Source organism: Lontra canadensis, unplaced genomic scaffold, assembly GCF_010015895.1.
Source record: "Lontra canadensis isolate GAN:19392208 unplaced genomic scaffold, GSC_riverotter_1.0 scaffold3, whole genome shotgun sequence".
Lineage (NCBI taxonomy): Eukaryota > Metazoa > Chordata > Mammalia > Carnivora > Mustelidae > Lontra > Lontra canadensis.
In genome coordinates, this window is record NW_022630997.1 from 53,390,473 (window position 1) to 53,405,089 (window position 14,617).

At 43.9% G+C, this 14,617-nt stretch overlaps 1 protein-coding gene across 3 annotated transcripts in view; it reads left to right on the forward strand.

Annotated features, from left to right (window-relative positions):
* The window catches only part of RHOBTB1 (Rho related BTB domain containing 1), a 65,376-nt gene that overhangs the window by 15,139 nt on the left and 35,620 nt on the right, over nucleotides 1-14,617 (forward strand). Inside the window, exons 3-4 of one of the 3 annotated variants that reach the window (XM_032842352.1) lie at nucleotides 10,978-11,179; nucleotides 11,546-11,649. In XM_032842352.1, the coding sequence (XP_032698243.1) occupies nucleotides 10,988-11,179; nucleotides 11,546-11,649 (296 nt within the window). In that variant the 5' untranslated portion in view covers nucleotides 10,978-10,987. Of the gene's footprint in view, nucleotides 1-10,977; nucleotides 11,180-11,543; nucleotides 11,650-11,671; nucleotides 11,977-14,617 lie in introns of those variants that run through there. The other 2 variants (XM_032842360.1, XM_032842368.1) reach the window with 2 other exon arrangements.

Sequence of the window (14,617 nt, forward strand, 5' to 3'; positions counted from 1 at the left end):
TCATTATTACTGTTATGCTTTTACTATGAATTGCCTTGTTTTTTTACTGTCTAGATTTTCTTTTACAGATAATTTTTGTATACCACATTGAAACCAAAATCAAAATAGCAATGAAGGTGACTTTTATATTTTCAGTTGGTTTTGGTTTCAGTTTTCATAGTCCTTTTTTTTTTCTTCTTCTTCTTTTTTTTTTTTAGCATGTTGTGTTAGTCACCATACAGTTCATCATTAGTTTTTGATGTAGTGTTCCATGATTCATTGTTTGTGTATAACACCCAGTGCTCCGTGCAATACATGCCCTCCTTAATACCCATCACCAGGCTCACCCATTCCCTCCACCCCCTCCCCTCTGAAACCTTCAGTTTAATTCCTGGAGTCCATAGTCTCTCACGGTTCATCTCCCACTCTGATTTCTCCCCCTTCATTTTTCCTTTCCTTCTTGTAATGTCTTCCTTGATATTCCTTATGTTCCACAAATAAACGAAACCATGTAATTCACTTTCTCTGTTTGACTTATTTCACTCAGGATAATCTCCTCCAGTCCCATCTATGTTGATGTAAAAGTTGGCTATTCATCCTTTCTGATGGCGGAGTAATATTCCATTGTATATATGGACCATATTATCTTTATCCATTTGTCTTTTGAAGGGCATCTTGGCTCTTTCCACAGTTTGGCTATTGTGGACATTGCTGCTATGAACATTGGGGTACATATGGCGCTTCTTTTCACTACGTCTGTATCTTTGAGATAAATACCCAGTAGTGCAATTGCTGGGTCATAGGGTAGTTCTATCTTTAATTTTTTGAGGAAACTCCACACTGTTTTCCAAAGTGGCTGCACCAAATTGCATTCCCACCAGGAGTCCACAGTCCTTTTACACTGAATTGCTTTTTTAAAATTTGAATTATATCTGGGTGTTTTGTCAAATATCTTTGAGTAGTTAAATTCCTTAAAGAAATCTTGAGTTTTTGCTCCCTGAGTCTTTGATATCTAAAAATAGCTTTATGTTCCCTTTACATAAATAACAATTTGACCAGATTCAGAAACTTGTGATTAGGCCTTTTTTCTGTGAAGACTCTCTTTGTGTTTTTCTACTATCTTAAAATAGTGTATTGGTGAAGTGTGTGGTCATCCATATTATGACTTCTTTTTAGAAAGAACTGTCTTTGACCACTAGTTTTAGAAGGTGTTTTTTTAAGGTATTTGTAGGATTATTATACAGTTTTTCTGGCATCATGTTTTCAATGTTTTACCGAAAACTGTATATATGTAGAGCCTCCTTTTTTTCTTTTCTCCTTTTCCCCGCCCCATCCTCCTTTTTGTATTGGAAAAATTTTGTTCTATAAAATCACACTTTACTCCTTGAGTTCCTCCAGAAGCCATGTGGTATCCCGGGGACTGTTTATCAACTGTCAGCCTCTTCATCATCATCTGCAACATCATTTTCACATGGCCTTCCTCCTAGACTCAGAGCTTCTCATGTTTTGCCTGTCCCTTACCAATCCATTCTACTATATTGTCAAGGCTATTTACCATTGTCACTGTGGTTTTTAATTTAGCTGTCTTGTGTTTCATTTATACGTGGCCTTTACTTATCTTCTTGCCCCCGATAGCCTCCTCTGCTGTTAGTTTACACACCTGCATTATTTTCTTTTGCATGATCAACTACATGGTTCAGATATTTTTTAAAAACTTTTTTCTTCTGCTGTTCCTTATAGCACGTCTACTTCCATAGAAGACCTTTCGTCTATGTCTTTGGCTAACTAACTGCTTGTCCTTTTCTGCGTGTCAGGGTCTTTTATAGTCCATATGTTGAATGGTCTCTGTTAACTTCATCCATGTAGAAGATTCCTGGTGGTCAAGGATTGAAGTATATTCAGTGCTTGGATAACCAGGGCTCTGTTGGAGACCAAGGTAGGGCTCTGTAGGGAACCCACCCAGTTCCAGAGTGGACAGGCCAAGCTATTCAGTATTGTGCGGGTCGACATAAGAAGAGTAGTGAGGGAAGTCACCGCTGAAGATATACCAGTGGTCAATCTTAGAGGTTGTACCCCACCCCATCCCTCTCCCCTTAACAAGATCCATCACTTCTGTTGCACTGTCGGAATTGAAACTGCCCGGGTGAGCAGGCTGGGGGAAGAAAAACAAAATGAAATGAGTCTTTTCCATGCTTAGTGCTATCTACCTGGCTCATCCTCAGTAAGGGCCAATCATGGGGACTTCTCCTTTCCCAGGACAGCATGCATGGTTGCTTGTGGCTTTCCCTGATTTTCCATGGCTCCACAGCCTGCTCTTCCACCTGGGTCCCAAGTCAAGGCAGCTCTCATTACTCCAGACCACAGGTATCTGTGGTGAAGAGCGTCCTGCTTACCCCAAAGCCCAGACCTTTTCCCTGTGGTACTGGGCAGTCTGCTGGTCTTCAGTGACTTGGCACAAAGGCAGTGAATGTAGCAGAAATCCTTCCAACTTCTGGTACATGGTTACTCCTTATCCTAACTCTGGTACTATTGTGGACTCTGCTGTCTGTGGAGAATAGTTAATTTCAGTGAGGCCATGGATTGGGAAATCCAAAGCACATATTCTTCCAATGGTGTCCTGCCTTCAAGTCCAGCTAATTGGCTCTTGTGACGTCTTCTAGCAGAGATTGAATTTCCTCATTCAAGATTCACTTTCAGGTAAATGATACATCCTTCTCCATAGGGAGTGGGTACAGGTGCCTCCATTCTCCCCTTCTTTCTCAGCCAATTACTGATCTCACCCAAAGAGTTAGAAATCCCTTGAATGAGGATGTTAAAGTCCAAGAGTTGATGGGAATTTTATGAGACCCTTATATATAAATATTACTAAGATTCATAAATTGGCTCTAGGCACTAGAACACAATAAATGATCACGTTCCTTCCCCCCCCCCAAATGAATTTCAGCCCTAAGCTCCTGCCTGCCTGTATTGAGGCTCCCTTTTGCCCCCTGCCTTATTGTTTGGTGGAGGGCCCTGGGCCTTGGTCCCTGGTGTTCCCATGGTTACTGATGCTCTTCCTGATGGGGAACCACGGCTGGTATGATGCCATCTGTCAAATGCCTCTCTCATGATGGGCCACAAAGATGTCCCTCAAGGTGTTCCTCTCACTGACTGCAGACTTAGCCACATGCTGCTGCTCTTGAGGCCACAGGCTTAGTGATCAGTCACCAGAGCTAGCTGAGTGCAAGTTCACTGCCAGACCCAGGTAGAAGGTTTCCTGAGGAAGGTGGAACAGCAATACTTTTAGATTCTATTGAGCAAATATGAATTGAAAGCCACGTATGGACAAGGCATTGGAAAGACTTGAGGATTTAAAGATGAATAGCAGTCTGTTGTCAAAAATGCGCAGTCTTAGTGAGATGGAAGCAAGTATATACATGTCAGTGGAACAGTCAATATTACAAATCAGAATTTGGCAAATACCCTGGGAGACAGTATAAAGGAAGAATGCTTTAAGTGCATCTTTTTTCCAAAACGAAACTTGTGTTTGTCTACTTTGCTTCATCTCTGCTGGTTCCTGGTCCAACTATTCCCCTTGGAAAACCTGGGAACCTCCTAACGGGTCCTTCTGCCACTGCTCCCCACACAGCGACCTCAGTGATGTCAGTGATGCTTCTCAGAAGCACATCAGACCCTGTGACTCCTCTGTCTGCAACCTTTCAGTCGCTTCTCATTGCATTTAGAATAAAACCCAGGTTCCCTACTGTGGCCTGGAAGGCCACATGTGATGTGGCTCCTGCCTCCTCTCCAACCTCACCTCTCCTGTTCCTCTGCTCCAGCTCTGGCAGGCCTGCCTCTCTGCAAGCTCGTTACTGGGCCCTGTTCATTCTTCAGGTAGCAAGAAGGTGGGGCCTCTTCAGAGGCCTCCCTTGTCCTTCCTGCAGGCCTCCCACCCATTATTTTCTCTCATAACACCCTTTCGTTTTTCTTCAAGGAATTTAAGTCAAGTTTATGATTACATCTACCTGTTTCTCCCACCTGACTGAGAGGGTCCATGAGAACAAGAACCACACCCAGCTTGCTTACCACTGTATACCTGTACCATAGGCCTGGCACTCACTACGTGCACAGTGCTATTCCTTCTTGAACTAATTAAGACTGCCCGAGTCCTAAAGGTGCAGCTCAATTTCAGTGGTGGATCAGGGCCATGAGAAAGGACATCTGAGCAGAGTGGCAAGAGCAGAGTCACCGAAGGAGAGGTTACCTGGCATATTTGCAGACAGGAGTCACCCAGTATATCTAGAACATAACACACAGTTTACTTATAGTGGTTTTGAAACCTATCCTGAATTTTTTTATGCATCTTTTAAGCTACATGTTTTATCCGTCCTTTATTTTTCAACCGGGGCAGCATTTATTAAGCGCAGTGGATAGATAGCAAGTTTATTTCTAATCCTGGCTCACCTCCCCCACTGACATTGAGTTTAAAAAAGAGAGAAAGGGTGTGATCTTGTGTCGGTCTCCATTATCACAGGACGCTGGTGAGGATAACGAGTGGATGTTTAAAAAAGTACCTCTGTATTATCTGTAATCCTGGATTTATATGCACTATCCTTTCTGTTACTTAAACTCTTTTTCTTTCTGTTTTAATCAAAACTTTCAGTTGAGGGACGCCTGGGTGGCTCAGTTGGTTGGACGACTGCCTTCGGCTCAGGTCATGACCCCAGAGTCCCGGGATCGAGTCCCGCATCGGGCTCCCAGCTCCACGGGGAGTCTGCTTCTCTCTCTGACCTTCTCCTCGCTCATGCTCTCTCTCACTGTGTCTCTCTCAAATAAATAAATAAAATATTTAAAAAAAAAAAAAAACTTTCAGTTGAAAAAAGTACTGTTTATTTGAGCGATGAAAGGCAATTTTATCCTGGAGATGTATTTCTGTAAACTTTTGATTTAGGGAAGCGCAGCCCAACCCGACTGTCTCTTTCCCAGATCTGGACCCACTCTCCATTCCAGCTGAGATGTTTATATTATGCACAGAGCAGCTCCCGCCTGCCTAGGACTGGTGATTAAGAGCTCAGGATAATGAAATCTGCAGTCGGAACTTGGCTGTGGGCTATGGTTATTATGCAACTCTTAACATTTCTCCTTTGTTTCTGTCAATAATATAAAATTCCCAGTTTTTCTTTGTGAGCTCACTCTTCAAATACACTACAATGTGTCCCACCAGTATTATTTAATGACCAAGTTAAATTATTTCTTAAAGTTCAGATTACATGCTTTTCTAAAGGTCAAGAAAATTTAGTGGCTGTGCGACGCCCGTTCAAACCCTCTAGGAACAACTGAATGAACCGAAAGTACAGAGGCCCCTCTGTGGCCCTTAGAGTTTTGTCTTTGATTCAAATAGCAAGCATAATAAGAAACACAACACAGGTGATGGTAAGAGATGGTATGTTCCAATGCGGGGTGGTTTGGAGCAATTAGAAGATGCCTAGTAAGATGTTGTGGACAACTGATAAGTCTTCCCTGCCCACCGTCCCTAATATCTGGATTTCTCATGGTAGGAGAAACTCACACCCTGAGCAGGACTCAAAGAGGGGCTCTGTACTAAAGTGCACCTAACCAGGGGAAACCAGAGTCTCTTGAACTTTATCAGCCATAGTGCCTTGGAATTATTGAATTATGGAGAGAGGACTGTGATGGTCATCTATCTATAGTGTGATTGCTCCATCGTGAATGTGCCTGACCCTTCCTAAGAGCCTGGGTCTTAAAAGAGGAACAGGACATCAGGAAGGCCATCGTCTCAAGCCTGAAGGTGGGAACAGAGTACCACTCTGGGAAGAGAAATGATTTGAAAAGGAGACCAGGGCAGCTGAGCTCACATTTGGCTGTGTCACTCTTTGGCTTATGGTTGTCCCTAGAAGAGAGTCACAAGTAAATTGGGGGACCTGTGGAAATTTACTGAAGAAGGGCATGGTATACGCTTGCATTCCATGTACTTTGGCACATGGTAGTACCCCAGAAACACATGATTCATTAAGGGCATGAGATGGGCACTTTGAAGGTGTAGCCACAGGAAAAATACAAAGTTCACAAACTGCCCTTCTATCCTTTGCTAATATAGGAAAAACTGAGTGCATATGTGTCTTTGTGATTGTGATTGATTCTCCTAGAACCATTTACGATACAAAGGAGGAAGTAAATCAGTCTATGTAGAGGCAGGGCAATTTTAGGAAAACTTTTTAGAGGCAGTCATATCTGACTGAATAAGGTTTTAAGGAATGAACAGAATTTGCCAGGCAAACAAGAAATGGTAGAGGGTTGACTGTGGAATAATATGTGTAAAGGCACTGAGGTGGCAAACAACATTTAGAATTTAGGAGACCATTTTGTGTGGCAGAAGCATACTGTCACTGTTGTAAAAAATTACTGAAGAGGTGCCTGGGTGGCTCAGTGGTTTAAAGCCTCAGCCTTCAGCTCAGGTCACGATCATTTTTCTAAGGTATAATGGGTGTGTTTCAGTTAATTACTAATATATAACAAATCACCACAAACCTCAGTGGTTTAATACAATAATTTGTCCTTTCTCATGAATCTGTAGGTTGGCTGGTGATTCTCTTAACTGGGTTCACACATAAAGCTTCGTTCAGCTGGAGAGTTGGCTGGACTGGAGGTGCACGGAGCACACTCTGGCATGTGGTGAAACCATAGGCAGGGCTTCCTCGATTATTCTCGCTGTGAATTCCATTCCTCTGCTATGCCTGGCCAGCTTCTTTACACAACAGCCTCAGGACAGCATTCTTGCAGCATGAGAGCGGACCTGCAGGGCTTCTGGAAGCCTTGACTCTGGAACCCACACAGCATCACCACCACATTCTCCTGGATTGGGCCACAATCACAAGGCTAACTCAGATTCAGGATGGTGGGAAATCAATTCCGTCTCCTGATGAGAGTTGCCATCATGACCACATTTCCCCTAGTGAAGAGAGGAGTTTTGACTCTAAGAGTAGGATTTGGAAACTCGAGATTTCAGGGGTAAAATGTTTCTGGCCAACAATGTCCAGCACATGACCAAGAGAAGGGCTCCAGGAAAGTGCAGGGAAGGTCACTGGTGCTGTAGAGGTGGAGGGACTGTGGGGCTAGAGTGTGGGACATATCACCCTGTGGACACAGAAAGAAGGCTGAGTTGGTGGTAAACGTGGAGGAGGGACATGACATCCGGAAGGTGATAGTAATCATGGTGTGGGCACCTGGGGCGACTGGGCAGCCCCGAGGTCATGACCATAGTCCCTAAGCAGTCTGGGGGACGGTAGGCATCAGCACCCAGGGGCTGGCATCCTCACCGAGTCCTCTCTCCCCAGCCCCCACACTGTCCTGTTCACTCGCCATCTTAAATAAACATCCCTCTCTGACGCCCAGAACGTGCAGATACACTCTTCAGCACCTCATGGTCAGCGTCCATGTCCTGAGGACTCAGTGAAAATAGGAAACAAAGTTCTAGTCAGTTTTGAGTAAGATACAAAGCTGCCGTAGTAACAGGTTACCAGTGTCAGTCCTTTCTAGCTTTTCTTCTTTTTTATTATACTTTCTTTGTTTCCTCAGATATGGATCTAAGGGTAAAAGGGTGTCTTCCCTGATCAGCAGTTGTCATGGTGGTGAAATTTATTAACAGAGTTAAGTGAATAATATTTATTGCTCTCATTCTACATAAATAAAAATCAGAAACCAGATAGTCATTAACCAGATGGTCCTAAGAGCTCATTCAACCATAAGAGTGTTACATAGGAATAAATTAGAGCCCATAACCAGTAAAGAAGAATAAAATTGCATATTTTTATCATTATCACAATTTAATATTTGTTTATGTGTAACAGATAAACAATCAGTTTACAATACACATGTAGATGTATTTTCAGATTACCACTAAATAAAATTTCTACCCGAAAGAAAAGATTCTCAGTATTTGGAAATCCAGAAAACCCTTCCTGGAAATTCCACGTCTCGAGTGAGTGATCCGGGCTACGAGTGTAGAATTCCGTGCTGCCTTTTATCTCCCTTACTTGTTGTCCCCTTAAAATCTTTGTTAAATGTTCTCCCCTTTGTACAAGGCCTAAGACCTTTGGCAGTCACTTCAGTTTTGAGCAGATTGCTCGAGATTAGAGGACTCACGGATGTTATTCTCACCTTTGACACAGAAATTCTTCTTAGGACTGTGCATGAGATATGTCTATAAATAGTAATGATATTTTTGTAATCATAGCCTTAATATAAAACCAGGAGGGCTTTTATCCCCTTCAGAGTAGTCTTCTGTGAAAACTACACAGTTATTCCACCAACTCTGTCATGATTCAAATTATTTGGGGGGGGTTCCTTTTTGGTGACTGCTCTCAAAGCTAGTTTGCAAGCCAACAAGAAACCAACCGTGTATTTTTTGTGTCTGTTTCAGTTTTGACTTAATCCAAACATGCCCCCAAATTTTAAGGATTGGCTCTCTATGACTTTATATCTGCTTAAAAGAATAAAATGGACTTTCAAAAGAGAAAGGTTTTCCACCACTTAGCACAGTCAAAATAGTATATATACCTCAGGTTCCAGGGTTGTGGGGCTCTGAACGGATCCTGCTTTTCTGGACATGGGGTGCCCCTTGGTAGTATCACCACAGAAACATATCCAGTTTCTTATCATAACTACTGTTACCATTTTTATTCTAGAATCTGGAAATACCCCAGAAACATATATTTAACCTACCTTTCCAACTGTATTATCGTTTAGCTAATTACCTCCAACTCCCATTCAGAACTTTTTCTGCCTTCTTTATGTAACATCAGATACTCTCCAGCTTAAACCTATGTTTTTTGTTTTTCAATGAATTACTCCTCAGTTACCCTACTAAAATGTATCCTTTGTATAGATCGTTGTGGTTATTAGGTTTCTGATTCTGCATCTAACTCTGGTCTTTCCCCTGACTTAGTTCAGGGTGTTCATCTTCATCATCACGATTAGAATCTCGGGTCATCAGTGTGTCAGCTCTGTCAGTTCCCCTACCCCTCACTGCTTGAGGAGACTGGTGCTAGAATTCCCATTTAGCAGATGGGGAAGCAGAGGCTAAAAGCACAAGTGGCAAATGTCTAGAAAATGGGGGACTAGGATTCACACTCACATCCCTTCAAAGGCAGGGATTTTCTCAACCTCAGCACTCTGACATTTGGGTCCTGATTATTCTTTGTGGTGGGGAACAGTCCCTTGTAGTGCGTCTCAAAGCATCTCTGTCCTCTACCCACTAGAAGCCGGTAGCACTCCGCGATCCCATTGTGACAACCAAAAATATCTCCAGACTTTGTTAAATGTTCTCCAGCAAATACTTAAGGACCGCTGGTCTAATCCCAAAGTCAGCATAGACTAGATTTTAAAGAGATCAATTTGAGGAGTCACCACACATGGGTAATCATCAGAATTGAATTGGAGGTTTTCTTAAGCCTCTTTCTCCACCCAAGACCTTCAGAATCTGCATTTACCAGGTGGGGAACAGGTATTTTAAGCCTCTCTGTGGCAGCCGAACCATGGACCAGATCCTAACCTCACCACACATCTGTTCTTTGAATCACTCCACTCAATTCTCACCGAATAGTCTCTAGCCTCAGGTTTAACACCTCCTGTGATGGTGTTACAGGAGACAATCTCGGGTTCAGATGGTCCTAACTGGGAAAAAGTTTTCATTCTATTTAATAACCTTCTTTCTGTCTCTCCCTCCACACTCTTAATCTCATATTAACCAAATCATCCATTTTCTCCAAGCAGATGATTTAAACACTTAATGAGTCCCAGGTGTGTATTAAGCCCTACTCTGAACAGTTTCTTGACCATCGTGGCCATTAAAACCACTATCAACTTGTTAAAAGTGACCAGCTGGGGGTGCCTAGGCGGCTCAGTCGGTTAAGTATCCGACTGTTGATTTTGGCTCAGGTCATGATCTCAGGGTCTTGGGATCAAGCCCCGAATTGGGTTCCACACTCAGCAGGGAGTCCGCTTCCCTTTCTCTCTCCTGTTCACACACACTCTCTAAAATAATAAACCTTTTTTTAAGTGACTATCCAACCAGTTTTCTCTTTTTAACAATAGACTTTCTCAAAAGGGCGATTATAATTCATTAAAATCTTAAAATGTTACATGGTTGGTCACCCATCCAGCTTGCTGCCAGGAAGCAGTCTGCTCTGTATTTTATGGAGCTTCCTGCCCCCGGGAGGGCGGGGGATGAGGGTGGAGACCTGGAAGCAGCTTTTTCTCTTCCCTTTGACCCCTCACTCAGCAACCCTCTTAAACCTTTTTGTTGGTTTCTGGGACATTCCAAACTAGCTCCTCATCCTGGCAAAATCATTCTTTACCATATGCTCCAGATTTCTTGGTGAAAACAGAGAATTTTAAAATCTGTTGCTTTATGGTGCCCCTCTTGAGAATACCATTTTTGTGAATTTGATTAATTAAAATCGGTGAATGAATATAAATTAATTTTACAAATGTATCAAAATTCAGTCTTACCGAGGAATCCTTTCTGCTTGCCCTTTGGATCCCACTCGAAATCACAGTGGTAGTGGAGAACCTCCATTAAACTGCCTTTCAGTGGGGGATTTGGGGTTGGGGGAAGATTGTGATGGTGTAGATGCTAATATTGCCGAGCAGCTCACACCCTGATGTCTAGAGTTAAAGCTGCAGGTGACCACATGAGTAGCTAGCGAGCTATGAACGCGTACCAGCGATTCTGACTTGCCTGGTTGGATTTTCAGTAGGCAGGTTGTGTTTAGAGAAAACCAAGGAGAAAATAACATGTTAACGGGAATAAACCGTTTGGGGTCAAAATAACAATCCGGCCGATGTTTTTGTACTCGTGTGAGACATAAATAGAAAACTCGAGTTTGAGTTAGGTTTCGTATGAACTTCCGAACTTCGTGCTTATGCTTGGGCACCTCTGGAGAAGTGGCTGGCTGGGCGCCTCTCGTCTCTGACTGCCCCATCCCTCTCTCCTTACAGAGCTTTATAAATGGACACTGACATGGACTACGAAAGGCCCAACGTCGAAACCATCAAGTGTGTGGTCGTGGGAGACAACGCCGTGGGGAAGACGCGCTTGATCTGTGCCCGAGCGTGTAACACGACCCTCACGCAGTATCAGCTGCTGGCCACCCACGTGCCTACCGTGTGGGCGATCGACCAGTACCGAGTGTGCCAGGAGGTAAGGTGTGCAGAGCTTCTCTAGGCTCCTCAGGGCGCGTCCCTGCTACCGCCACGCTGACTCTACCAGGGGGTCGGGGTGATTAGTGCATGCAAAGTCAGGCTAATGTTCTTGGTCCCACCAAGAGAAAACAAAAGCAGAATGTGCCATTGGGAGTCTGGCTACCGTCTCCTGAATGAGGGGGGGGGGGGGGTGGGTGTTTGAGTCAAGATTCCCAGAGGAGAATTTGGACTTGGCTCAAGTCCTGTTGGATGGGACGAGAAGACGCAGGTGGGATAAGTGGGCCTTGAGGGTGCTAACTTGGGCGTCCTTCTCCTGAGGAGCCTCGGAAGGACGCTGAGCAGAAATGCGCTCTCCCTCCTGCAGGTCCTGGAGCGGTCCCGGGATGTTGTGGATGAAGTGAGCGTTTCTCTCAGGCTTTGGGATACTTTTGGCGATCACCACAAGGACAGGCGTTTTGCATATGGCAGGTAAACCGAGGCCGGTGCCATGCTGTTGAGCTTGAGCACAATTTCCTTTCTGAAACCTGCAGCTGCTTCATAGATCAACAAAAGCCACAACACATGGCCTTGAAATGTGTTGGGTTCTGCACTGTGTTTAAGGAAAAAGCAAAAAAAAAAAAAAAAAAAAAAAAAGTATTGTCTTCTGATGTCAAGAAAAGCAGTCTGCCTTGACACTAGGTCCCTCCCAGGACGTCCCTCGTTGAAAACAACCAGTGTTGGCTAAACTGGGACGATTTCTAGAGGATTCTGGTGTGCTCTGGCCCTGGGCTGCTTTGATTGCTGTTTTCCTGAGTGGTATGTTATTTACCTTTTGCTAGACTGTTTTAAGTTATTTTAGCACTTGACCACCCCACTTCAGAAGGTCTCTTTGGTCTTTTCATAACCATATTAGCAGAGTCTGGTGTTATTTGCTTTGGGCTTTGTTATTCAAAAAGTCTATTATTTTTATTTGAAGGTCTTTTTTTTTTTTTTAAGAAAGAAAAATACCTCTGAAATCCTTCACAAGGCACATTCCCAAAATGAACCAAGGCACTGATGTCTAATTTTACATTTACAAGGAAATTTACAAGGAAACATCCAGTGAAATCCCTGCAGTGAGTCTAGGACACTGATATGACGAGGAACATGGTCAAAGTGCCTGAAATATTTAGGAATTTCTTCTTGTCACCCTAACTTAAGGTCTCTTGGTGAATGTGTTAGAAGCTATCAAAATTTAGATAAGGACATTTCCTTACTCCTTAATTGTAAATTAATTCATTTGATCTTAAGGTTAGAATTTAGGTGTCACGGATCCCTTGTGCCTTGTTGACATCGAATGTCATGTGACCTCACAGGACTGCATTAGGTACTCAAGGCCATGAGCGCCTCCTTGGTACTGAGATAGGCATTTCTAAAGTTACCTCTCTTTCTTCAAGCCAGTAGCTCTCTGAAGGCTCTGAACAGACTTTGACGGGCATTTATCCACGTGGTCTAAAATACTGAATAAAACTGCTCAAAGGGTCTGTCCCATCCCTGAGAAGTTGTTCACACACTGAAAGACTCTGCCATTTAGACCAGTTTGTTCATGGGGACTCAGCAGAGAGGCGTATGGGAAGTAAAACACTGATTTTCAAGTCCTCTGGGTCATGAGGAGTTTTGAGGTTAGTATCCAGTGTTGTAGACACTTTCTTCTCCTTGAATTTCCTTTCTTTCTGTGGCGGTCTTGATTCTTACGGTAGTTGCCATTTAAGGTTTTGTTTTATCTAATTACCCCACACATAGAAAAAAATAATGACAAAGTACCACGGAAGTACCAGGCAATCGGGTTTGTAATCTCCCTGGCGGTCGGCCAGCATGACAGAATGATGGCTTTAAGTGCAGTAAGGACGGATACGACAGATTTCTGTGGACATTTTGTACCCTCACTTCTGAAAAGCTGTCTGATAACGACGGGCCCCGTGCTGCGCTTAGGGAGGTGTTTGGGTTTCCCTGCTCCGGACCGTTTCACCGGCTTGGTGGCTCCTGCCACGTGAACTTGAGGCAGTTAGGAGAACGAGTTTTAACTCGGCCGCACAGTGTAAGTCTTCTCTCTTGGTGATAGAAGGGCTGCTCCCCTGTCGTGTGAGATTTCTGCTGAGGACCGGCTGAGTGACGGCTCGCCTCCGCCTCACCTCGACAGGCATTCCCCACGGGGCCTCGTCCAGCCCCGAGATGTATCTGGAGTCATTGGACAACGGGTCACGCCTGTGTTTGTTCCCTCCCAACGGAAGTAAGCTGCTCTGTCACATGACTCCATCAGTTCCATCTGCTCCCTTGTCTGTAGTGTTTGGTTCTATCAGCTCCAACCTGCTCCCCCTTTGATATGGAAACAGGAGGTATTCTTCAAGCCGAGTCTGATCCTCCTAGCCGCAGAGGGGTTTCAGGACAGGGGGTGTTTCCGGCCCAGCTCTCCATGGCTCTCAGTTTATGTGCTTCTTTGTACCTTGTGTTCCCTCTGTCTTCTCCGAGCCTCCGCAGCCTGCAGGCGTCCTGCCGCAGACCCCACCACGGGTAAAGAACAAATCCCAGAGCTGTTCTGTCCCAGCCTCCAGCATCTTTCCATATTGCTCATTATGGGCTTCCACAGCGATGTGACACCAAAACAGTACATTTTGTGGAAGAGCCTGGTAGGAATAGGAGTTCCTCTTACTTGGGATAGGGTTCGGGCCACCGTATTTCATTGCTTTGCAAGAGCTGATTAATTTCTTTGTGACTTCCATTTTTAGCTTCCTATCCTTCAGGAAGGAAAAAAAAATCCTAATTATAATTTTTGACAACCAGTTTGGTTTGCACACCTGCTTTTTGATGGATATTTTTTACTGTGCTTGGTGTGAATGACGAATCAGTGGGATGTGATGTATTCCTTATACCTGGAAATGTATTTGGAACCTCTTTAAAATCATTCGTTTGATTCTTGTGGTGATAGTGAGCGAAACCAAAGTTGCCTTAGACCTTTTCCTCTCCTTCCTAGCACCGGGGTAGTTGATAAGTTGTCCCCTCGAACATTCTCTGGCATGGACAGGCGCTGCTTGCAGTGTGAATCCTGTGGTTCAAGATGCTGTTGGTCTGCCTACTTGAATCTGTAATTTTCCTAGCATGATGGAACTATAAGCAGAAGGTCATTAATTTTTCAACCCATTTTTTAACCAACCAGAATAATAGTTCCATTTATCAAAGGCTTACATGTGCCAGTCTAAATGTTAGGTGCTTTGCCAACATTATTTCAGTTAATCCTTTCAGGAACCCTAGAAGGCAGAGATGATTTCCATGCTACAGCGGAGGACAGAGTTGAGTTCTTTTACTACCATAACTTGCTCAAGAGTGAGTTTCAGAAGCAGAGTCAAACCCACCTCTGCCTGACTCCTGGCCCCCACTCCTTCTTCTGTGCCAAGCTACCTCAATCTCAGTATAAACAGAT